The sequence below is a fragment of the Pristiophorus japonicus genome, unplaced genomic scaffold, assembly GCF_044704955.1.
Source record: "Pristiophorus japonicus isolate sPriJap1 unplaced genomic scaffold, sPriJap1.hap1 HAP1_SCAFFOLD_683, whole genome shotgun sequence".
Lineage (NCBI taxonomy): Eukaryota > Metazoa > Chordata > Chondrichthyes > Pristiophoridae > Pristiophorus > Pristiophorus japonicus.
Genome location: NW_027254596.1, coordinates 199433 through 225836, shown reverse-complemented (window position 1 = coordinate 225836; position 26404 = coordinate 199433). Strand labels below are relative to the sequence as shown.

Here is a 26404-nt window from a genome sequence, read left to right as displayed (position 1 = left end):
TGCCTATGATGATGTTGAACTACAAATTTACTGCTTTAAACCGTCATCACCCCCACGCCCCCCCCCCCCCCCCGCCCCCCCCATTCCTGCTGTCTGTTTCTCAAACGTGGGTTCTGAATTCCTGGGCTTCACGCATCAAGACTACACTTCTGCACTGGACTACACTGGACCACACTGGACTATTCTGTAAGACTGATTTAATGTGTCAAAAATCTGCTGCTAAAATAAAAAAATATCTTCGTCACTGGCTGTTTCTCTGCTGAGCTGGGTGACTCATTCGACTGGTTTTCTGCTTTGTTGTCACTGGCTTCTGCGGTTTACATTTTCTCCGCTGCCTCTGATCTACGGTGATCTTCAACTTCGCGGGAACTTCGCCATCATCTTCCTGCACGGAAACCACTTCTCATTACCATGGCAATAACCTGCAATCCTTCAATTTTCCACCCTTCAACGAGCTTCTGGACTTCTCTCGCCTGCTACTCCTGTCTCCAAACTTGCACCACAGTTCGTTGATGCTCCTGCTGATGTCAACTTTTGCCCTCCACGGCACCTCCGACTTTAACTCTGGACTCCTTACTATTCTCCTTACACCTACACCAGACTGATTCCCGGGATGGCAGGACTGACAGATGAAGAAAGACTTGATCGACTAGGCTTATATTCACAGGAATTTAGAAGAATTGAGAGGGGATCTCATAGAAACATATAAAATTCTGACGGGTTAGATGCAGGAAGAATGTTCCCGATGTTGGCGAAGTCCAGAACCAGGGGAAATAGTCTAAGGATAAGACTATGTCCGAGATGAGGAGAAACTTCTTCACCCAGAGAATGGTGAACCTGTGGAATTCTCTACCACAGAAAGTTGTTGAGGCCAGTTCGTTAGGTATATTCAAAAGGGAGTTAGATACGGCCCTTACAGCTAAATGGATCAAGGGGTATGGAGAGAAAGCAGGAGTGGGGTACTGAAGTTGCATGATCAGCCATGATCTTATTGAATGGTGGTGCAGGCTCGAAGGGCCGAATGGCCGGCTCCTGCACCTATTTTCTATGTTTCTATGTCACCAACCTATTCCCTGTTACTACCAGGAAATGTGTATCCCTATAATTGCTACATATCCAGGCCTCTGTAACTTGATCATTTCTCTGTGGCCATTTACATGTGCTTTATGGCTGTCACTTTGGACACGAGCCATTCACTTCTATTTCTACTTCATTCTCTTGCATTTTCTTTTCTCTCTCTTCCTCCCATATTCACAGCCACCCCTTGACCTTGCAATCTCTCATGGCCTTGCTCTTCTAACCGTGTTAATTAAAGATAAAACCATCTCTGACCATTTCTTTGCATCGCTCTCGACCCACGTCCCCCTTCCCCACCCAACCCTACTTCCTTCAACATCCATCCCTGGAATAAACTCTCTCCAAACTCTAGTACAACTGCACTAATGAATTTCCAACTGTCCAGCCTTTGGCCCTCCACTCACCACGACATTTCTACAGCCACCAATCTGCTCAACCACACCCTCACCTCCACCTTTGATGCCCTAGTCCATGTTAAAACCATTTCGCTGGCCGTTTCCCCAGTACGGCCCTGATCTTGGCTCCCTCAAGTCCAAGAGACGCAGATTTGAACGGATGTGGCGGACAACTGGTTTAGCCATTCACCGCCAGATCTGACTGGACCACATGAAAAGCATTATTGGGTCCTGCTCTCGTCTGCCAAAACTGCTCACAATTCCAGGATCATTCTGGAATGCAAAGATAAACCCCGGCTACTATTCTCTACTGCTATCCATCTTCTTAAACCCCTCTCCCCTGTCTCCACCCTCACCTCCGACAATAAGTGTGAGGAGCTCATGGACTTCTTTGTCTCAAAGATTGACACCATCATCCTCTGCCAGTTCAATTCCTTCCCCTAACCCACCGGGCTAAACTTCCTCTGAGGATCCCTCCTGCCCTAGCCCTGACCTCACATCTTTCTCCAGTTTTTCTCTGATCTCCCCTCATGACCACTTCATGCTCATCTTGTCCATGAGACCCATTTCCTGCTCCCTTCACCCTATTCCCACCAAACTGTTGTGCACCCAAGTGTCCTTCCTTGCCCCCATGTTAGCCGACATTGTTAACGGTTCCTTCTCCTCAGGTACTGTTCCCATCTCCTTCAAATCTTCCGTCATCACCCCTCTCCTCAAAAAACCAACCCTTGACCCCACTGTGCTTGCAAGCTACCGCCCCATCCCCAACCTCCTTTTCCTCTCCAAAGTCCTTGAACGTGTTGTCGCCTCCCAAATCCGTGTCCATCTTTCCCAGAACTCCACATTTGAATCCCTTCAATCTGGTTCCCCCCCCCCCCCTGCCACAGCACCGAAACGGCTCTCATCAAAGTCACAAATGACATCCTTTGTTACTGTGACAAAGGTAAACTATCCCTCCTCGTCCTCCTGGACCTGTCTGCAGCCTTTGACCACTCCATCCTCCTCCAACACCTCTCCACCATCGTCCAGCTGGGTGGGACTGCACTCGCCTGGTTCCATTCTTATCGATCTCATCGTAGACAGAGAATCACCTGCAACGGCTTCTCTCCCCGTCCCCGCATCGTTACCTCTGGTGTCCCCCAAGGATCTGTCCGTGGCCCCCTCCTATTTCTCATCTACATGCTGCCCCTCGGTGACATCATCCGGAAACACAGCGTCAGTTTCCACATGTACTCTGAGACACCCAGCTCTACCTCACCCCCACTTCTCTCCACCCCTCCGCGGTCTCTAAATTGTCAGACTGCTTGTCCCACATCCATGGATGAGCAGATATTTTCTCCAATTAAATATTGGGAAGACCGAAGCCATTGGGGCCGAAATTGCCCTCGCCCCAAACAGGGCACACCTTCCCTATTTCTGTCGGGGCGGCTGAGGGGTAGAAGGTGAGTAGTCAGGGGGGGCGATGCTTATAACGTCAGCGTCCCTGCCCTTCAGTTAAAGGGGAGGGCCGCTGCGAGCTCTGCACGATGTTTAGTTGGGCTCACTGGGCCACCAGGGAGTCTTGTTTACAAATCCCTCCATGGCCTCGCCCCTCCCTATCTCTGTAATCTCCTCCAGCCCCACAACCCCCCAAGATGTCTGCACTCCTCTAATTCTGCCCTCCTGAGCATCCCCGATTATAATCACTCAACCATTGGTGGCCGTGCCTTCAGCTGCCTGGGCCCCAAGCCCTGGAACTCCCTCCCTAAACCTCTCCGCCTCTCTACCTCTCTCTCCTCTTATAAGATGCTCCTTAAAACCTCCCTCTTTAACCAAGCTGTTGGTCACCTGCCCTAATTTCTTCTCACGTGGCTCAGTGTCAAATGTATTTGTTTTGTCTTAAAACACTCCTGTGAAGCACCTTGGGATGTTTTACTGCGTTAAAGGCGCTATATAAATACAAGTTGTTGTATCATTCTATGATTCTTATGTTAAAGTGAAAAAGGTTCAAAATAGAGGCAGGGACACTGGTGTTGGGGACAGAGGTACACCTGCAAAAACACAAACAAGGATGCGAGGATAAATGAACATTGAAGTAGTGTATCGGGTTCAGGAGAGAATTCAACATGTTTTTGGAGAGAGAAGGGTTTGAGGGGCATGATGTCAAGGTGCTGGGTGGGAGGAGAGCTAACAAAGAGAGACTGACTTGTTAGAAAGTAGTGTCCTTGTTTCCGACAAGGATCCTGTGCAGGAGTGGAGCAGGTATCCCGTATTCACGGTGTGCTGTAGTCTTGGAGGGCTTTGGGAGTTGAGTCCAGCCTCGTTGAACATTCACAATGGAATCAATGTCTTCATCCAGGTGCTTACACTGCGAGTCAGGGCATTGAGTGCATTCGACAGGATGTGGCCAAATACATAGAGACCCGAGACGGAGGCATCCCTTCCGACCCAAACAATATCTTCCTCTCAACCGGAGCCAGTGATGCCATTGTGGTGAGTAGAGGTTCATTGATAAATACCATTACACAGCATGTACAGCACCGAAACAGGCCATTCGGCCAAAAGGTCCGTGCCGGGGTTTATGCTCCACACCCCATCAACATATCCTTCTATTCCTTTCTCCCCTATGTGTTTATCCAGCTTCCCGTTAACTCCATCGATACTATTCACCTCAACCACTCCCTGTGGCAGCGAGTTCCACATTCTCACCACTCTCTGGGTAAAGAAGTTTATCCTGAATTCCCCTTTGGATTTATTACTGACTATCTGATATCGATGGCCCTAGTTCTGGCCTCGCCCACAAGTGGAAACATCCTCTCTACGTCTACCCCATCAAACCCTTTAATAATTTTAAACACCTTGATCAGGTCACCCTCAGCCTTCTCTTTTCTAGAGAGAAGAGCCCCAGTCTGCTCAAACTTTCCCGATAGTTATCACCCCTCAGTTCTGGCATCATTCTTGTGAACCTTGTTTGCACCTTCTCAAGTGCCTCTCTATCCTTTTTATAATATAGAAACATAGAAATTTACAGCGCAGGAGGAGGCCAGTTCGGCCCATCGAGTCCGCGCCGGCCGACAAAGAGCCGCACGGCCCTCGGTCAGCAGCCCTGAAGTTACATACAAACCTATGAACAATGACGGAAAGGCAAAGAGCACCCAGCCCAACCAGTCCGCCTCACACAACTGCGACACCCCTTATACCGAAATATTCTACATTCCACCCCAACCGGAGCCATGTGATCTCCTGGGAGAGGCAAAAACCAGATAAAAACCCAGGCCAATTTAGGGAGAAAAAAGCACTGCTGGGACCTCCCACCTCCCGCGAAAATTAGCCATAAAAATCATTGACGCCAAGCGGTGCCCCTGACAGCTTTTTTCTGTCGGTGCACCTTGTATGCTCTCTCTCCGCCCTGGCTGAGCGGCGGCATGCCTGGGTTTACCTGCCACCAGGGGGAGCGACTGTCGGCGGTCATTGGGCCACAGACACACACGTGCAGCCCTTGTATATAAAGAAAGCCTGCATGTTTAATCCTCACTTTGAGAGCTAATAAAGTAGAGTCAGGTCACACCTGATTGAGTTCAGGGTACTAAGCCTATTGAGTTATTGCATACGCAACAAAAGACCAGGGCCCAATGCTGCGGCCGCCATTTTATTTGTTTTGTCGGCCGACTTCCATGTCGGCCGGTGTATTGTGCCCCAGCCCCGTACCCCCTCTTGGTGGTCCAGTGTCCGATCGTGACTGGTGGCCGATTCTCTCCCCTTTAACAGAGGTGAGATGCGTGGTGACACAGACACGCAATGATGTCACCACCACTCTGCTGCTGAGTGACAGCGGCAGAGAATCCGTCCCTCCTCCACTTCCGCCCTCTTTATGACCAACATCCTGGCCAATTGGGGAAAAAAGCAAAGAAGCAAATTGCACGAAAGAGGGGACCTTCCGAAACGGCGGTAAAAACTCTATAAAAATGGTAGGAGCTCCAGCTTTCTGGTGGGACTAAATATCGGCCCCCAGAACTGTTCTCAAGATTGGGGATGAACCAAGGTTCCATACAAGGTTGACATAACTTCTATGCTCATTAATTCCAGCTCTCCAGAAATGGACCCCAGTGCTTTGTTTGAATATTTTATGGCCTTTTAACCTGCTTGCTACTTTTAGTGGTTTTTGAAGCTGTACTCCCAGATCCCTTTGCTCTTCTACCTCACTGGGGGACAGCCTGGTCATGTGGGATCATTTACAACTTCAACCAGGATGTGTATCTTCAGAATGTCTCTGCTGTGGCTCAGCACTCTTACCTCTTCTCAGTCAGAAATTGTCGGTTCAAGTCGCACTCCAGAGCTGATCATATAATCCAGGCTGACACTCTAGTGCAGTACTAAGGGAGCGTTGCGTTGTCGGAGTGGCAGTACTGAGGGAGCGCTGCGTTGTCGGAGGGGCAGTACTGAGGGAGCGCTGCGTTGTCGGAGGGGCAGTACTGAGGGAGCGCTGCGTTGTCGGAGGGGCAGTACTGAGGGAGCGCTGCGTTGTCGGAGGGGCAGTACTGAGGGAGCGCTGCGTTGTCGGAGGGGCATTACTGAGGGAGTGCTGCACTGTTGGAGGGGAAGTACTGAGGGAACACTCCACTGACGGAGGGGCAGTACTGAGGGAGCCCCGCACTGTCGGAGGGTCAGTACTGAGGGAGTGCTGCACTGTCGGAGTGGGCAGCACTGAGGGAGTGCTGCACTGTTGGAGAGGCAGTACCAAGGGAGCACTGCACTATCGGAGAGTCAGTACCGAGGAAGTGCTGCACTGTCGGAGGGGCAGTACTGAGGGAGTGCTGCACTGTCGGAGGGGCAGTACTGAGGGAGTGCTGCACTGTCGGAGGGTTAGTACGGAGGGATTGCTGCACTGTCGGAGGGGCAGTACTGAGGGAGTGTCGCACTATTAGAGGGGCAGAACTTTACTTGGAGTGTCGGCCTAGATTTTTGTGCTCAGGTCTCTGGAGTGGGGCTTGAATCAATAACCTTGTGACTCAGAGGCGGGAGAGCGACCCACTGAGCCACAGCTGACATCTAAGCGGAGGAGAGGGAAGACAGTGTCGCGTGAAGTCGTTTTTTGGGTAGGGGTCGAGCTGTATGGAGTTAAAGAACGGTCACTTGCTCCTATGTGTGCCATTACAGAACATTCCAGAATGTAGCGAGTGTTATTTTTTTCCTCCTCTGGTGTACTCTGCACACAATACATTGCAAAAACCATGAAAGGACTGTGCTGAATAGTTGGGAGCGACTGTGTCCAGTTCTACCCTGGCAGGGAACAAACAGTACAATCCAGCCATTGAACACTAACACTGAGGACTGGGCGTTTCGCCAGTCCGGGTCGGCCCTGAAATTGGCAATCTGAAGTCCATTAACGCTTAATGTCAGCCGTTTCGGGACTGTGCAGAATTTGCCTCTGTTCCTTCAGTGACATCGAACCCAGTGCGTCTCACGACAGACAGTGGCACAAAATGAATATTGGGACACTAACAGCAGTAAAAGAGGGAGCAATTTTCTCATAGCAGTGTATCAATTATTCTATATATAAACCCCCCAAACCCCTTGATTAGATTCCAGTCAGTAACTCACTCCCGGGTATCTGTTGTTCTATTTATAAACCCCCGAACTCCTCGATTAGATTCCGGCCTGTAACTCACTCCCCGGAATCCGTTATTCTTTATATAAATCTCCCGAACCCTCAATTAGATTCCAGCATGTAACTCACTCCCGGGTATCCGTTATTCTATATATAAACCCCCGAACCCCTCAATTAGATTCCAGCATGTAACTCACTCCCGGGTACCTGTTATTCTGTATATAAACCCTCGAACCCCTCAATTAGATTCCAGTCTATAAATCACTCTCAGGTATCCGTTATTCTACATATAAACCCCGAACCCCTCAATTAGATTCCAGCATGTAACTCACTCCCGGGTACCTGTTATTCTGTATATAAACCCTCGAACCCCTCAATTAGATTCCAGTCTATAAATCACTCTCAGGTATCCGTTATTCTACATATAAACCCCGAACCCCTCAATTAGATTCCAGCCTGTAACTCACTCCCGGGTATCCATTATTCTATATATAAACCCCTGAACCCCTCAATTAGATTCCAGCATGTAACTCACTCCCGGGTATCCATTATTCTATATATAAACCCCTGAACCCCTCAATTAGATTCCAGCATGTAACTCACTCCCAGGTATCCGTTATTCTACATATAAACCCCTCACCCCTCAATTAGATTCCAGCCTGTAACTCACTCCCGGGTATCCATTATTCTATATATAAACCCCTGAACCCCTCAATTAGATTCCAGCATGTAACTCACTCCCGGGTATCCATTATTCTATATATAAACCCCGAACCCCTCAATTAGATTCCAGCATGTAACTCACTCCCAGCTTTCCGTTATTCTATATATAAACCCCCCGAACCCCTCAATTAGATTCCAGCCTGTCACTCACTCCCTTGGTGAAACATGTGTCTGTCCCACTGTGAGTGTGAGGCTGGAATGAAGAGGTTTAACGAGTTCTGTTGTCTCCGGGCGTGTTGCCATCTCCTTACTGTGACTAGAATGTGGAATGACTCAGGTTATATGCCAGTGTGCAAGTATATTTGCATACACACCCTTATCGCTCATTATATGGCCCCAGGTGAGCCAAGTTCCAGAGCCGTTACAGGATTAACTCTGCCCGTGCCGTGCTGGAGGTGCCTGGGAAACTCAAGTGTCTCTGCTCGGCCTCTGAGGTGGCTCAGGACCCTGTCAAACTTCCATTACTTCCCGAAGGCAGCACAACATAGGGAGAATTGTCTGTGTCTTGGCAGCTCTCAATCAGCTCACAATCAACTCAGATTTGGAAATGTTTCAAACCCTGTAACTATTGTACTTTCCCCCTCTCTCTCTCTCACTCTGTCTCGCTCTCTGCTTCTCTGTGTGTTTCTCTCACTCCGGCTCTCTCTGTCTCTCTCTCTCTCTGCCTCTCTCTCTGTCTATCTCTCTCACTCTCTCCTATGTCTCTCGCTCTCTGTCTCTCTCTCTCTCTCTCCTGTGTGTCTCTCTCTCTCTGTCTTTCTCTCTCTGTCTATCTCTCTCGCTCTCTCCTATGTCTCTTGCTCTCTGTTTCTCTCTCTCTCTCTTTCCTGTGTCTCTCCTATCTCTCCCTCTCTCTCTGTCTCTCTCTCTCTCTCTGTCTTTGTCTCTCAATATGAGCTTTCTTTGGCCAAAGAATCTATTCTGTGATTGGTCGACTTGTCGTTCTGGACCTACTTATTATTGAAACAATGTTTTGGGTTCAGTTCTGCCAATGGCCCTTTCCTTTCATTAAATGGCCTGTCCGCAGAGAGGGAAATCATTCTCACCGCTTCAATCAGAATAACTCCCTCAGGGCAGTGAGGGGCCGATGGTCAATGCCCATCCCCTGGGCGGGGGGGGGGAAGGGAGTGAGGGGCCGATGGTCAGTGTCCATCCCCTGGGCGGGCGGGGGGGGGGGAGTGAGGGGTTAACCTGGAACATCAGGCTTGGTTTTATCGCAAGGTAAAGAATATAAACGCCAAGATGAGCTGATATAAAAGCGTCAGCCCCTCGGGTAAAGAACTGTGCGCAGTGTTCCTGGTATGAGGCAATACCAATACACACAAAGACTTGTATTGTGTCTTTCTTCACTCGAATACAAATTCCCGGGCAGTGTGATACAAATGTTTCAAATGATGAAACATAGGAAAGGCCTGGGCCAAAATTGCCCCTTTTTGCTCCGAGGGGCATTAACGGGGCTCAATGTCCCGGGTGAGGGGGGTGACAGAGCCTCCCGGGACCTCCGGAGCTTTGGGGGCGCTGTCCCGGGAGCGCCGTGCCTCGCAATTCGCGCCCCAGGCGCGTGGGGGTCGAGGGGTCGGCGCGGAGGGGTCGGCGCGGGGGGGTCGAGGGGTTGGCGCGTTGGACCCCTCACCCCCCATGCCGACCCCTCACCTACTCCTCAACTAGTAGAATGGACAAGGGAGAACCGGTGGATGTTGTGTATTTGGACTTTCAAAAGGCTTTTGACAAAGTCCCACACAAGAGATTGGTGTGCAAAATCGAAGCACATGGTATTGAGGGTAATATACTGACGTGGATAGAGAACTGGTTGGCAGACAGGAAGCAGAAAGTCGGGATAAACGGGTCCTTTTCAGAATGACAGGCAGTGACTAGTGGAGTGTCGCAGGGCTCAGTGCTGGGACCCCAGCTATTTACAATATACATCAATGATTTAGATGAAGGGATTGAATGTAATATCTCCAAGTTTGCAGATGACACTAAGCTGGGTGGCGGTGTGAGCTGTGAGGAGGACGCTAAGAGGCTGCAGGGTGACTTGGACAGGTTAGGTGAGTGGGCAAATGCATGGCAGATGCAGGATAATGTGGATAAATGTGAGGTTATCCAATTTGGGGCAAAAACAGGAAGCAGAATATTATCTGAATGGCGGCAGATTAGGAAAAGGGGAGGTGCAATGAGACCTGGGTGTCATGGTACATCAGTCATTGAAAGTTGGCATGCAGGTACAGCAGGCGGTGAAGAAGGCAAACGGTATGTTGGCCTTCAAAGCTAGGGGATTTGAGTATAGGAGCAGGGAGGTCTTACTGCAGTTGTACAGGGCCTTGGTGAGGCCTCACCTGGAATATTGTGTTCAGTTTTGGTCTCCTAATCTGAGGAAGGACGTTCTTGCTATTGAGGGAGTACAGCGAAGGTTCACCAGACTGATTCCCGGGATGGCAGGAATGACAGAAAAAACCCCCACCGCGACCCCTCACCCCCCCCACCCCCCGCGGCAACCCCTCACCTCCCCTCCCCGCGCCAACCCCTCACCCCCCCCCCGTGGGCCACGAGAATGGCGCCAACCGATGTCACTGCCAGCTCCACGTGACATCCAGGCTGTGCCTTAATAAGGAGGCCTCTTGTGCCCCGGGCTGCCATGTTTTGCTGTCGGCCAACTCTTCTGTCAGATGACAATGGCCGCCCTCGCATCGACCGGATCACCATCCTGCAGCCCGGCTCTCCGATATGGGCGCTGGGCCACTGGCCCTGTCCATCGCGTCCCAGGTGGCCCAGTGACAGCCACCAGAGGGTGCGCAGCGGCCCTCCCATATAGCCGCAGGGCAGGGGTCAGCGCCCCGAGGCATGGTGCGGCACTCAGCACGACGGGAGTGATCCTCCACGGACACGGACTGCCGGAGACGGCGCTCCACATCCCAATCCCGCGTCGGGGGCGGGACCTCCGGCCAGGGCGATAAAAGTCCCGGCCTGGAAGTTTACCGCCCCCGATCAGGACGCAGGGACATTTTGGCCGCACTGTGTCCAGTGATTGAGGAGTCAAGGCAACACAGAACCGAGAGCAGGAGAAACTTGCTCACACAGAGAGTCGTGAGGCTGTGCGATTCACTGCCAGCAGTAATGGTTGGAGCAGGTGTCAACATTCAGGGTTAGATTGGAGAGGGCGGGTGGGGGTGAAGGGATATAGGAGCAGGGCAGGGAAACGTGATTGCAGCTATTTTTCTCACATGGAGACCTGAGTCAGAGTCGGTTCAGGTCCCACTCCAAAGATGTGAGCACAAAACCCAGACTGTAAAGGGAATTAGGTAAGCACCTGAAGGAAAGAAAATTTGCAGGCTAACCGGGCCTGGGTGGGCCGAGTGGCCTGTGTCCGTGCTGGGACCGTCGTGTGTTTCTCTTGACCTTCGTTCCCAGCAGGCACTGGGGCTGCAGGCATGGTTTCCAGTTGCAAAAGGACTTGAGATCTGTTCAACAAGAGGGACTTAACAAAGTTCCCAACCATCCTGAAAGCGGACTCTTGTGTCATCCAGACAAAAAAGTTGCTCAAACAAGCACAGTGCGGGTCACCCCAGTGATGTAGCAGAGCTCCCAGAACGACTCAGTGCCAACAGAGGCCTAACGTAGCCATACGGTACGCAGCCCATCAAACTAGACTATTCATCTCAACCACTCCCTGTGGCAGTGAGTTCCACAATCTCACCACCCTCTGGGTAAAGCAGTTTCTCCAGAATTCCCCATTGGATTGATTAGTGATGATCTGATATTGATGGCCCCAAGTTTTGGACTTCCCACAAATGGAAACATCTTCTCTACGACTACACTATCGTAGTAAGACATCCCATGGAACTTCACAGGAGGGATGAGCTACATCAGGGGAAATTAGGGCAGGTGACCAAAAGCTTGGTCAATCAGGTAAGTGTTAAGGAGCATCTCAAAGGGGGAAGGAGAGACGGTAGCATATTACTGGACCAGTAATCCAGAGGCCTGGACTAATAATCCGGACACATGAGTTCAAATCCCACCACGGCAGCTGGGGAATTTAAATTCAGTTAATTCAATAAATCTGTAATCAAAAGCTAGTGTCATTAATGGTGACCATCAAACTACCGGATTGTCATCAAAACCCATCTGGTTCAGCAACGTCCTTTCGGGAAGGAAATCTGCCGTCCTTACAAGGTCTGGGCCTATATGTGACTCCAGACCCACAGCAATGTGGTTGACTCTTAACTAACGTTAAACACTCAGTTGTTCCAAACCGCTATGGCAAAGTCTGCACGGTGGGAGCACCTTCACCACACGGACTGCAGCGGCCCCCCACCACCTTCTCCGGGGCAATTAGGGCTGGGCCTTGAGAGCGACGTCCACATCCCGTGAGCGAAAAAAGGTGGAGAGATTTACGGAGAGAATTCCAAAGCCTGGGGCCCAGGCAGCTGAAGGCTCAAGGGGTGGAGATTACAGAGATAGGGAGGGGCGAGGCCATGGAGGGATTTGAAAACGGATGACAATTTTGAAATGGAGGCATTGCTTAACCAGGAGCCGATGTAGGTCAGTGAGCACAGGGCAATGTGTGAGCAGGACTGGGTGCCGGTTTGGATAATGAGGAATTGATCAGCTCCCACTCCTGTCTCGCCCACAGACCACACTCAAACTGCTGGTGTCCGGTGAGGGTAGCTCGCGGACGGGGGTTATGATCCCCATCCCACAGTATCCGCTCTATTCGGCCGCTATCGCAGAACTTAACGCGGTCCAGGTCAACTACTACCTGGACGAGGACAACTGCTGGGCCTTGAACATCGAGGAGCTCCGGCGGGCACTCAGCGAGGCACGTAGCCACTGCCATCCCAAAGTACTGTGCACCATTAACCCTGGAAACCCCACAGGTAACTGAGCGAAGTCATGGGGCTATGGGCGGAACAATGGGGCTGTGGGTGGAGCCATGTGACTGTGGGCGGCGTATTGGGACTGGGCGGATCCCGGGGCTGTGGGCGGAGCCATGGGGTGGGCCCTGGGGGCTGTGGGTGGAGCCATGTGACTGTGGGCGGCGTATTGGGACTGGGCGGATCCCGGGGCTGTGGGCGGAGCCATGGTGACTGTGGGCAGAGCCATGGGGTGGGCCCTGGGGGCTGTGGGTGGAGCCATGCAGACTGTGGGCAGAGTATTGGAGCTGTGGGCGGGGCTTGGTGGGCTATGGGCGGAGCCATGGGGCTGTGGGCGGAGCAATGCGGCTGTGGGCGGGGTCCAGGGGTTGTGGGTGGAGCCCGGGTTCTGTGGACAGAGCAGGATGAGTGGGTTGCTGGTGTCTGGTTCAGGGACCAATCCTGCTGGGCTGGGTCAGATAGCTCTCCTGCTGGGTCAGGGGCCTATCCTGCTGGTGTCTGGGTCAAACTACGATCCTGCTGGTGTCTGGGTCAGGGACCTATCCTTTGGTGTCTGGGTCAGGAACCTATCCTGCCGGTGTCTGTTCAGGGACCTATCCTGCTGGTGTCTGGGTCAGGAACCTATCCTGCTGGTGTCTGGGTCAGGGACCTATCCTGCTGGTGTCTGGGTCAGGGACCTATCCTGCTGGTGTCTGAGTCAGGGACCTATCCTGCTGGTGTCTGGGTCAGGGGCCTATCCTGCTGGTGTCTGGGTCAGACTGAGGTCCTGCTGGTGCTAACTCACCTGTGCTCTCCTCTCTCCCTATAGGCCAGGTCCAGAGCAGGCAGGTGATAGAAGACGTGATTCGATTCGCTGCTGAGGAGAGTCTTTTCCTGATGGCGGATGAGGTGATGTACTGGAACCAGGCGGTTTTGGGGGGGATGATGATCGTGTCCATGGTGATCGCTCCATCGCTCGGGGAAAGCTGGTCACAACACATGGTCAGGCCTTCTATTGTCGGGGCTGCTGGAGAACGGCCGTTGGCGCCCTGGGCTGCCCCAATCCCTGGTTATAATGGACCCCGGCTCACTAACTGGGACTTCCCCCAGAGCTGTCTGTGGGAATCACAGACCCCCCCCATGCCCCCCCTCCCCGTCTGGGGAGCAGGAACCCCGGCCATCCCCTCCTGTCCATCTCGGCCTCCCCGATCCCAGCCCAGTGGATCTGAGTGTGAACCCCACCCTGGCAGAGACGGGCTAAGCCAGCACCGAGGGTGCAGTGTCAGCGAGAGCTCGGCTGGGCGGTGCGTGCCAACTGGCCGAGCAGAGCGTGGATCGGGGGAACATTGCACACAGCGCAGGGCAGTGAGTCAGAAACTCCCATTCATCTTCTGGACTCCCATCCCGTGCGGCTGTGAGTAATCTCACCAACCTCCAGTGGGTCAGTCGGTCAACGTCTGACTGAATTCTCCCATCACTGTACGTGAAGCACTCGATTCATTTCCCTTCAGATTAATGCTGTACAATCCAACTCCACCTCCTCCCTCGCTCGGTGCTTGTATCCCGGGTGTGGGACTCTGCTATTTAAAGAGAAACTTTTATTTGCAATTTCATCTGTGCAAATCCTAACTTACATAAGAAATAGGATCAGGAGTAGACCATTCGGCCCCTTGGCTGATCTTCGACCTCAACTTCCTGCACTATCCCATATCCCTTGATTCCCTTAATATCCAAAAATCTATCAATCGCTATCTTGAATGTACTCAAGGACTGAGCCTCCATAGCCCCCTGGGGTAGAGAATTCCAAAGATTCACCACCCTCTCAGTGAAGAAGTTTCTTCTCATCTCAGCCCTAAATGGCAGACCTCTTATTCTGAGACTGTGACCCCTGGTTCTAGACTCCCCAGTCAGGTGAAACATCCTGTCTGCATCTGCCCTGTCAAGCCCTGTAAGAATTTCAATGAGATCACCTAAATTCTACAGAATATAGGCCTAGATTACTCAATCTCTCCTCATAGGACAATCCACCCATCCCAGGAATCAGTCTGGTGAACCTTCGTTGCACTCCCTCCATGGCAAGTATATCCTTCCTTAGGTAAGGAGATCAAAACTGTACACAATACTCCAGGTGTGGGCTCACCAGGGCCCTGTATAATTGCAGTAAGGCGTCTTTACACTTATACTCAAATCCTCTAGTAATAAAAGCCAACATACCATTTTCTTTCTTAATTGCTTGCTGTACCTGCCTGTTAACTTTCAGTGATTGGTGTACAAGGACTCAGATCTCTCTGAACACCACTCTGTTGTGTTCACATAATGGGATTAACGAGGACAAAGGATTTTGTGAGATGGTGGGGTTAAGGAGTGAGGCACATCGGAGCAGGAGGAGGCCATTCAGCCTCTCGAGCCTGTTCCATTCAATCAGATCACGGCTGATCTGCGACCTAACTCCATCTACCCGCCTTGGTTAACACCCTTACCTAGTCATCGCAGTTGGGACATTTTCAACAGACCCCCAGTCCCAACAGTTTTTGGGGGAGAGAGTTCCAGATTCCCACCGCCCTTTGTGTGAAGAAGTGCTTCCTGACATCACCCCTGAACGGCCTGGCTCTAATTTTAAGATTACGCCCCCTTGTTCTGAACTCCCCCCCCTCCACCCTCTCTCCCCCCCACCCTCTCTCCCCCCCGCGCCCCCCCCCCCACCCCTCCCGCTTCCAGAGGAAACAGTTTCTCTATCCACCCGATCGAATCCTTCAAACATCTTAAACACCTCGATCAGATCACCCTGTAACCTTCTACACTCGAGGGACTACAGGCCCAGTCTGTGCCACCTGTTCCTATAATTTAACCCCTTTACCCCCGGTACCACTCTGTGAATCTGTGCTGCCCCCCCTCCCAGGCCGATATATCCTCCCCAAGGGGCGGGGCCCAGAGCTGGACATAGTGTCCAGATCAGCCATGATCTTATTGAATGGCGCAGCAGGCTCGAGGGGCCAACTGGCCTACTCCTGCTCCTATTTCTTATGTTCTTATTTCTTATGGTCTGACCGAGGCTCTGTATCACTGAAGCATCACTTCTTCCCCTTTGTGTTCCAAACCCCTCGAGATAATGGCCAACATTCTGTTTTTTGTCCCTGTCCACTAACATTTAGTGATTTCTCTACTTGATTCCGCCACAGTTCCAAGCCTCTCACCATTTGGAAAATACTCCAATCTATCTTTCTAGGGTCCGAAGTGATGACCTCACACGTTGAACTCCATATGCCTCCGCTTTGCCTACTCACTGAATCCAACAATGTCCCTTTGCAACTTTCTGCTCCCATTTACACAACTGTGCCCCTAATGTGGTGTCAGTGCCGAGGGGAGGAAGTAGGTGGTTGTAAGGACGTGGGGAGATGAAGTGTGGGTAGTGGTGAGAGATGTGGGGAGGAGGGGTGGGGGAGGTGAGGGATGTGAGGAGGGGTGGGGGAGGTGAGGGATGTGGGGAGGGGTGGGGGAGGTGAGGGATGTGGGGAGGAGGGGTGGGGGAGGTGAGGGATGTGAGGAGGAGGGATGGGGGAGATGAGGGATGTGGTGAGGAGGGGGGAGGGAGGTGAGGGATGTGAGGAGGAGGGATGGGGGAGATGAGGGATGTGGTGAGGAGGGGGGAGGGAGGTGAGGGATGTGAGGAGGAGGGGTGGGGGAGATAAGTGATGTAAGGTCGGGGAGGGGGAGGTGAGGGATATGGGGTGGGAGAGGGGAGGGGAGGGATATGGGGTGGGAGAGGGGAGAGGAGGGATATGGGGTGGGGGAGGGAAGGGGAGGTGAGGGATGTGGTGAGGAGGGGGAGGGAGGTGAGGGGTGAGGTGAGGGATGTGGTGAAGAGGGGAGGGAGGTGAGGGATGTGGTGAGGAGGGGGGAGGGAGGTGAGTGATGTGGTGAGGAGGGGGGAGGGAGGTGAGGGATGTGGTGAGGAGGGGGGAGGGAGGTGAGGGATGTGGTGAAGAGGGGAGGGAGGTGAGGGATGTGGTGAGCAGGTGGGCCAGAATGAAGAGGCTCTTCGTGTGAAAAGAATTCTTGTGCGCTAATTGTTTGGTTTCAATGTAAAGGGACATAACTAGTCTGACTCCGAATCTGTTACCTTCTGTTGTTGTGCCAGGTCTATCAGGACAATGTCTATGCTGAGGGCTGTGAGTTCCATTCCTTTAAGAAGGTCCTCTTTGAAATGGGTCCACAATACTCCAACACAGTAGAGCTGGCCTCCTACCACTCCGTGTCAAAGGGTTATATGGGAGAGTGAGTACATCAAGCATGAGAGGGAGACTCGGAGGGTTAGGGGAGGGTGAGGTTGGAGTCTGGGGAGGGCAGGGAAGGGGGAGGGTGTGGGCAGCGGAGGGGGCGTCTGCGGAGGGCGAGAGGAGGGGAGGGGGAGTTTGTGGAGGGCGAGGGGAAAGGGAGGGTGTGGGCAGCGGAGGGGCAGTCTGCGGAGGGCAGGAGGAGGGGTGGGGAGTCTGCGGAGGGCGAGAGGAGGTGAGGGAGAGGGAAGGGGAGTCTGCGGAAGGCGAAGGGAGGAGAGGGGAGAGGGAGGGCGTGGGCAGCGGAGGGGGAGTCTGCGGTGGGAGGGGAGATGGAGGGGGAGTCTGAGAAGGACGACAGGAGGGGAGGAGGAGTCTGCAGGGGGCGAGGGGGGCGGGGAGAGCGAGGGGAGGGTGAGGCGAAAAGGAGTGAGTGAGGGGGTGGGTGGTCGAGGGGGAGTGGAGCGAGTGAGGGGAGGGGAGGACGAGCGGGAGGGGAGGGAGTGAGAGGAGGGAAGGGAGTGAGGGAAGGGGAGTGAGCGAGGGCAGGGAATGAGGGGAGGGGAGGGCAAAGGGAGGGAGGGAGGAGGATGGGTGGTCGAGGGCGATGAGAGGGCAGGGGAGGGAAAGGGAGGGGAGGGCAAGGGGGATGAGTGGTTGAGGGAGGGGGAGTGGAGGGCAAGGGGAGGGGAGGGGGAAGGGGTGGTCGAGGGAGGGGAGGGGGAAGGAGTGAGGGGATGGGTGGTCAAGCGGGAGGGGAGGGCGAGGGGTGGTCAAGGGGATGGGGAGGGGAGTGTGCGGGGAGGGGGAATCTGCGGATGGCGAGGCGGGGGTGCGGTTCTGTCTCCCCCTCTCCACCCCCCGTCAGCGGTTGCCGTGTGGACTGATCCTTTTGTCCCAGGATCAGAGGGAAGTTGGAGTCATTCTCCTGGTCATGGTGTAGGTGGACTGAGTGCCTTCCAAGGCTGAATAGCTTGCTGATGCTCACCATGTGAACGCTGTATGAGCCACTGCAGGTTGCTGGCATGAGCTCCTCGATTGCCGCTGGTCTAACCCTGCTGTTTGTATCTGTAGGTGCGGTTACCGAGGAGGCTACATGGAACTAATCAACTTGGACCCTGATGTGAGGGTGCAGTTGATCAAACTGCTCTCTGTACGTCTCTGCCCCCCAGTGTCAGGGCAGGCCGTGCTCGGAGTTATCACCAATCCTCCTCAACCAGGGGAACCCTCGTATGAAAAGTTCATCAAAGTGAGTGCATTCCAGCTCCAGATATATCTAACCCGTGCTGTATTGTACCTGCCCTGGGAGTGTTTGATGGGACAGTGTAGCGGGAGCTTTACTCTGTATCTAACCCGTGCTGTACCTGCCCTGGGAGTGTTTGATGGGACAGTGTAGAGGGAGCTTTACTCTGTATCTAACCCCCTGTACCTACCCTGGGAGTGTTTGATGGGACAGTGTAGAGGGAGCTTTACTCTGTATCTAACCCCCTGTACCTGCCCTGGGAGTGTTTGATGGGGCAGTGTAGAGGGAGCTTTACTCTGTATCCAACCCGTGCTGTACCTGCCCTGGGAGTGTTTGATGGGACAGTGTAGAGGGAGCTTTACTCTGCATCTAACCCCCTGTACCTGCCCTGGGAGTGTTTGATGGGACAGTGTAGAGGGAGCTTTACTCTGTATCTAACCCCCTGTACCTGCCCTGGGAGTGTTTGATGAGACAGTGTAGAGGGAGCTTTACTCTGTATCTAACCCGTGCTGTACCTGCCCTGATGTGTTTGATGGGACAGTGTTGAGGGAGCTTTACTCTGTATCTAACCCGTGCTGTACCTGCCCTGATGTGTTTGATGGGACAGTGTAGCGGGAGCTTTACTCTGTATCTAACCCCCTGTACCTGCCCTGGGAGTGTTTGATGAGACAGTGAAGAGGGAGCTTTACTCTGTATCTAACCCGTGCTATACCTGCCCTGATGTGTTTGATGGGACAGTGTAGAGGGAGCTTTACTCTGTATCTAACCCCCTGTACCTGCCCTGGGAGTGTTTGATGGGACAGTGTAGAGGGAGCTTTACTCTGTATCTAACCCCGTGCTGTACCTGCCCTGGGAGTGTGTGATGGGACAGTGTAGAGGGAGCTTTACTCTGTATCTGACACTGTGGTATTCTTGTCTAACTGGGAAACATTCTGTGCTCTATGTTGGAAAGAAAGTGCTTAATAAACGTGGGCGATTTTCAGCGTCTGCACAAAGCTCCCTTGGTATTGTTAATTACCCGTGTGACTCTGGGGATTTTGGTATCGTTGGGGATGGCACATGACCTAAAGCTGTTAACAGACTTGTCCTCTGCCTGATCTTTCCCCAGGAGAAGAAGCATGTGCTGAACTGTTTGGCGGAAAGGGCGCGCCTGACGGAGCAAGTGTTCAGTGGTATCCCAGGGATCCATTGTAACCCTGTGCAAGGGGCCATGTACTCGTTTCCCAGGATTGAAATCCCACCCAAGGCCATAGAGGCCGCCCAGGTAAAACTCTCCCAAATGTTTCATTACTGCCGCGCGGAACCCTGCCTCCGATCCACCATGACCCCGGATTCTGTGGCTCATCTCACCTCTTAAACACCACGGCGTTCCATTCGAGGGCAGAGGTGCTCTCAAAATACTTAGACCTGAGAAGATTGACTCCCAAATTTCCAGCACACCCGCTGTGGGGGAAAAGTTCTCCCTGATTTCACTCCTAAACGGCCTTGCTCTGATTTTAAGTTTCTTGAATCGCTCTCCTGAGGCAATAGTTTCTCTGTATCGACCCTATCTGCTCCAGCCCCAGCACATTCCTACTCTCGCCATCAGCCCCCGAAACATTGGACCTGGGAACAAGAGAAATACCATAGGAGCAGGAGGCTGTTCAGCCCCTCGAGCCTGTTCCGCCATTCACGGAGACCGTGGCTGTGATCTGACTCCATATATCATCAAGGTTTTGCAGACTATTATCTGAATGGTGACAGATTAGGAAAAGGGGAGGTGCAAAGAGACCTGGGTGTCATGGTACATCAGTCATTGAAGGTTGGCATGCAGGTGCAGCAGGCAGTTAAGAAAGCAAATGGCATGTTGGCCTTCATAGCAAGGGGATTTGAGTACAGGGGCAGGAAGGTGTTGCTACAGTTGTACAGGACATTGGTGAGGCCACACCTGGAGTATTGTGTACAGTTTTGGTCTCCTAACCTGAGGAAGGACATTCTTGCTATTGAGGGAGTGCAGCGAAGGTTCACCAGACTGATTCCCGGGATGGCGGGACTGACCTATCAAGAAAGACTGGATCAACTGGGCTTGTATTCACTGGAGTTCAGAAGAATGAGAGGGGACCTCATAGAAACATTTAAAATTCTGACGGGGTTAGACAGGTTAGATGCAGGAAGAATGTTCCCAATGTTGGGGAAGTCCAGAACCAGAGGTCACAGTCTAAGGATAAGGGGTAAGCCATTTAGGACCGAGATGCGGAGGAACTTCTTCACCCAGAGAGTGGTGAACCTGTGGAATTCTCTACCACAGAAAGTTGTTGAGGCCAATTCACTAAATATATTCAAAAAGGAGTTAGATGAGGTCCTTACTACTAGGGGGATCAAGGGGTATGGCGAGAAAGCAGGAATGGGGTACTGAAGTTGAATGTTCAGCCATGAACTCATTGAATGGCGGTGCAGGCTAGAAGGGCCGAATGGCCTACTCCTCCACCTATTTTCTATGTTTCTATGTTTCTATGAAACTCTTTTCTTTAAATGCATTCTCGGGATGTGGGCATCGCTGGCACGGCTGGCATTTATTGCCCGTCCCGAGTTGCCCAGAGAAGGAGGTGCTGGGCCTTGCAGACCCACAGGTGGTTTGATACGACGGAGGGGCTCGCAGAGGGCAGTTATAGTCAACCACCTTGGTGTGGGACTGGAGTCATATATAGGTTTCCTTCCCCTAGGAGACATTAGGGAACCAGTTGGGTTTTTAACCACAATCCGATAGAGTAACTCCCAGGCTAAAGCGTCTCAGTTACCCATTCGGCTAAAGGAGTTGGGACTCTACAGTTTCGATCGCCTGGATGGTTTGGAGATGAATTTCCCAGATTTTTCCCCCAAATTGACCTGGGTCTTTTATCTGGTTTTTGGTTGCCTGTCCCAGGAGATCCCATGGTTTTTTGGATGGGGTGGAGAGTGTATTTTATTTTATTCGTTTCTGGCATGTGGGCATCGCTGGCCAGGCCGGCATTTATTGCCCGTCCCTACCTGCCCGTGAGAAGGTGGTGGTGAGCCGCCGCCTTGAACCGCTGCAGTCCGTGTGGTGAAGGAGCTCCCACAGTGCTGTTAGGGAGGGAGTTCCAGGATTGTGACCCAGCGACGATGAAGGAACGGCCGATATATTCCCAAGTCAGGATGGTGTTTGACTGGGAGGGGAATGTGGAGGTGGTAGAGGTCGCGAGTTTGGGAGGTGCTGCCGAATAAGCCTTGGTGAGTATTATGTTGTGATACATGCCATTGTGTGGGACAGGCTGGATGGACCAGAGGGTGCTGAGCTGTCTGTCCTTTCCCTACAGACGGTGGGACAGACTCCCGACATGTTTTTCTGCATGAAGCTGCTGGAGGAGACAGGGATCTGTGTGGTTCCAGGGAGTGGTTTCGGACAGAGAGAAGGCACCTATCATTTCAGGTACACGGAGAGAGAATTCACCTTTCTATAGCACCTTTCTCCACCTCAGGGCATCCCTGAACGCTTCACAGCCAATGAAGTATTTCTGAAATGTAGTCACTGTTGTAATGTGGGAAACGCGGCCGTCAATTTGCACACGGCAAGCTCCCTCAAACAGCAATGTGGTAATGAGCAGGTAACCTGATTTAGTGAGGGATAAATATTGGCCCCAGGACACCAAGGACAACTCTTTTGCTCCTCTTCGAAATAGTGCCATGGGATCTTTCAATCCACCTGAGAGAGCAGACGGGGCCTCGGTTTAACATCTCATTTGAAAGACAGCAGCTCTGACAGTGCAGCGCTCCCTCAGTACTGCCCCTCTGACAGTGCAGCACTCCCTCAGTACTGCCCCTCTGACAGTGCAGCGCTCCCTCAGTACTGCTCCTCCGACAGTGCAGCACTCCCTCAGTACTGCCCCTTTGACAGTGCAGCGCTCCCTCAGTACTGCTCCTCCGACAGTGCAGCACTCCCTCAGTACTGCCCCTCCGACAGTGCAGCACTCCCTCAGTACTGCTCCTCTGACAGTGCAGCATTCCCTCAGTACTGCTCCTATGACAGTGCAGCACTCCCTCAGTACTGCACTTCTGACAGTGCAGCACTCCCTCAGTACTGCACTTCTGACAGTGCAGCACTCCCTCAGTACTGCACTTCTGACAGTGCAGCACTCCCTCAGTACTGCCCCTCCGACAGTGCAGCACTCCCTCAGTACTGCCCCTCCGACAGTGCAGCACTCCCTCAGTACTGCCCCTCCGACAGTGCAGCACTCCCTCAGTACTGCTTCACCATTGACAGACAAGCCTTCAGCTGCTCAGGCCCTTAGTTTTGCAATTCCCTCCCGACACCTCTCCACCTCTCTACCTTTCCTCCTTTAAGACGCTCGTTAAAACCTCCTTGATCAAGCTTTTGGTCACCTGACCTAATATCTCCTTATGTGACTCAGTGACAAATTTTGTTTGATCATCATTCCTGTGAAGCCTTGGGACGTTTTACTACGTTAAAGGTGCTATATAAATACAAGGTCTTGTGCCGTGAATTGTACTTTGTTCAAGTTTCCTACTTGACATTAAGCAGGTTTACTGAAGTTTGCTCGATGTCTGAGGTCTTTTCCCTTTCTGACCATGTGAAAAAGACCACAAAATTTCACCGACGAGAATCATAGAATCATAGAATCAATTAAAAAAGGAAGCAGACAAAAAGCAGGAAACTATCGACCAGTTGGCCTAACATCTGTGGTTGGGAAAATGTTGGAGTCCATTATTAAGGAAGCAGTAGCCGGACATTTGGAAAAGCATAATTCAATCAAGCAGAGTCAGCATGGTTTCATGAAAGGGAAATCATGTTTGACAAATTTGCTGGAGTTATTTGAGGATGTAACAAACAGGGTGGATAAAGGGGAACCAGTGGATGTGGTGTATTTGGATTTCCAGAAGGCATTTGACAAGGTGCCACATAAAAGGTTACTGCACAAGATAAAAGTTCACGGGGTTGGGGATAATATATTAGTATGGTTAGAGGATTGGCTAACTAACAGAAAACAGAGAGTCAGGATAAATGGTTCGTTCTCTGGTTGGCAACCAGTAACTAGTGGGGTCCCGCAGGGATCAGTGCTGGGACCTCAACTATTTAAAATCTATATTAATGACTTGGAGGAAGGGACTGAGTGTAACGTAGCCAAGTTTGCTGATGATACAATGATGAGAGGAAAAGCAATGTGTGAGGAGGACACAAAAAATCTGTAAAAGGACATAGACAGGTTAAGTGAGTGGGAAAAAATTTGGCAGATGGAGTATAATGTTGGAAAGTGTGAGGTCATGCACTTTGGCAGAAAAAAATCAAAGAGCAAGTTATTATTTAAATGGAGAAAGATTGTAAAGTGCCGCAGTACAGCGGGACCTGGGGGTACTTGTGCATGAAACACAAAAGGATAGTATGCAGGTACAGCAAGTGATCAGGAAGGCCAATGGTATCTTGGCCTTTATTGCAAAAGGGATGGAGTAGGTGAGGGGGTTGACTTATGAGGAAAGGTTGAGTATGTTGGGCCTCTACTCATTGGAATTCAGAAAAATGAGAGATGATCTTATCGAAACATATAAGATTATGAGAGGGCTCGACAAGGTGGATGCAGAGAGGACGTTTCAACTGATGGGGGAGACTAGAACTAGGGGGCATGATCTTAGTATAAGGGGCCGCCCATTTAAAACTGAGATGAGGAGAAATTTCTTCTCTGAGGGTTGTAAAGCTGTGGAATTTGCTGCCTCAGAGAGCTGTGGAAGCTGGGTCATTGAATAAATTTAAGACAGAAATAGACTTCTTAAACGATAAGGGGTTATGGGGAGTGGGCAGGGAAGTGGAGCTGAGTCCATGATCGGATCAGCCATGATCGTATTAAATGGCGGAGCAGGCTCGAGGGACCGTATGGCCTACTCCTGCTCCTATTTCTTATGTTCTTATAGAATAGTACAGCATACAGCCCCATAGACAATGGAGATGTCTACTCTTCACGTTTGGTCCCAGGCTACAGATAACCAGCAATTCCAAAAAGTTACAACAAGTTTAGAACAAGAGTAATATTGAGGGAAAATGTGTGTGGTATAACAGCGCCTTGTGTACAGTGTCAGCTGTGGTTCAGTATGTAGCACACTCGCCTCTGAGTCAGAAGGTTGTGGGTTCAAGTCCCACCCCAGGGACTTGAGCATGGAAATCTAGGCTGACACTCCAGCGCAGTGCTGAGGGAGCGCTGTGCTGTCGGAGGTGCCGTCTTTCGGATGAGACGTTAAATGGAGGCTGCGTCTGCTCTCGGGTGGACGGGAAAGATCCCACGGCACTATTTTGAAGAAGAGCAGGGGAGTTATCCCCAGTGTCCTGGGACCAATATTTATCCCTCAGTCAACATAACAAAACAGATTGTCTGGTCATTATCACATTGCTGTTTGTGGGAACTTGCTGTGGGCAAATTGGCTGCCGCGTTTTCCACATTACAACAGTGACTACACTCCAACAGCACCTCATTGGCTGTAAAGCACTTTGAGACATCCAGTGGTAATGAAAGGCACTGTATAAATCCAAGTCTTTCTTTCTTTAATGTACTAAAACTTCCCAAAGCACTTCACAGGTGTGTTATCAAACAAAATTTGGTGAGATATTAGAAGAGGTGACCAAAAGCTTGGTCAGAGAGTTGGGTTTTAACGAGCGTCTTAATGGAGGTAGAATGGCGGAGAGATTTAGGGAGAGAATTCCAGAGCTCAGAGCATAGAGAGCTGGTGCAACGATTAAAATCGGGGATGCACAAGTGGCCAGAATTGGAGGAGCGCAGAGATCTCAGAGGGCTGTGGGGCTGCAGAAGATTACAAATGTAATGTATTTGCTTCATGTGTCTTTGCTTAGGAATTCATAGCAACACATTGTTAATTATACCAACTAGTTCTGAATAACAAAGGTTTAACAATCACACTACACATTACCAGTTCATCCACCAGGTTCACAACTGCATACTTCATCGTGGATGACCTGGACCCAACTGGCTGGGGTTTTATTGAGTCTTGTGAACATTACGTGACTGGCTAAGCCACTCTTACTACGAGGGGGATCAAGGGGTATGGCAAGAAACCAGGAATGGGGTACTGAAGTTGCATGTTCAGCCATGAACTCATCGAATGGCGGTGCAGGCTCGAAGCGCCGAATGGCCTACTCCTGCACCTATTTTCTATGTTTCTATATTTCTATGTACTCCCAACTCAACAGCTCCACAAACCTGTGTGCATACTCACAGGTACATGCATTACAATAGAGACAGAGAGGGGTGAGGAGGGCCATGGAGGGATTTGAACACGTGGATGAGAATTTTAAAATTGTGGGGTGGGTGTAACAGTTAGCATTGGGAGGGGATTCAGTAGAATATTCTGCTCTTCAATCGTGACATGAATTGTTCCTTGTATCCCCTCCTCTCAGGATGACCATTCTGCCCAAGACTGAGAAACTGAAGATCCTCCTGAACAGGCTGAAGTCTTTCTACCAGACCTTCACCGAACAGTATTCTTAAACACCACAGTCGATCAACCTCATTCAGCGGGGTGTGGGGTGGGCGGGGTGGGGGGTGAGCGAGGAATACGTGGTGCAGTATCGAGGGGAACATATTCTGTGTTGTTTAAACAGGCGCTCAGACGCAATGGAAAGGAATAAAAACTAAATTGCAGCCAACAACGAAGAGATCAGACCTGGAACCAATCCAACATTGCTAACAGGTCGTGGGGAATAGGATGGGGGGGTTGGGGGGGGGGGGACGGCATGGAGAAAGGACAATTGGGGTACAGAAGGTCAGCCAAGACAGTACTATTTCTATGCAGCGTATCAGTGCAATAGTCTCCGAGAATTAGGATGAAGTATTTGGAACTGGTCGATTAATCCATCGCCTTGTCACGTCTCTCTCTCATTCTCCAGTTTCAGACTGTATTCTGTTCTGGTTTTTGTAGAGTCAATGTCTCGGTGTTTGAACATCTTCTTCAGCTTGGCATTGCCCCATGAATATCCAGGTGGAGAGGTATCCTGGGCCGTTTTTAATCATCTTTGGAAATTGTCAGTGGAATTGTTCAGAGTTAGCCATTCTAAGCAACGGTTCTGGCTGGCTGGACTTTGGCCGAGAGCCTTGACTTCAGCTCCTTGGGATAGAAGCATCGTGTGGAAGGTTAAAAGCCACAAGGTGGGAATTAGCTGCCCCCCCGCCCAGGGCCGGAGTAGCAGTAGGGGCACTACAGTTAGCCTCAGTGCCGCAGCTTCAGGGAGCTGTAGAACC

At 51.5% G+C, this 26404-nt stretch overlaps 1 protein-coding gene across 1 annotated transcript in view; it reads left to right on the top strand.

The window, feature by feature from the left end:
* LOC139256040 (alanine aminotransferase 2-like) overlaps positions 1–25686 on the top strand; it is a 29633-nt gene extending 3947 nt beyond the window's left edge. The window contains exons 3-10 of the mRNA XM_070874116.1: positions 3811–3944; positions 12413–12656; positions 13462–13541; positions 16771–16907; positions 17981–18155; positions 19258–19413; positions 21464–21576; positions 25564–25686. Coding sequence (XP_070730217.1) covers positions 3811–3944; positions 12413–12656; positions 13462–13541; positions 16771–16907; positions 17981–18155; positions 19258–19413; positions 21464–21576; positions 25564–25654 — 1130 coding nt within the window. The 3' untranslated portion in view covers positions 25655–25686. The remainder of the gene's footprint in view (positions 1–3810; positions 3945–12412; positions 12657–13461; positions 13542–16770; positions 16908–17980; positions 18156–19257; positions 19414–21463; positions 21577–25563) is intronic.
* Positions 25687–26404: the final 718 nt, after the last annotated feature.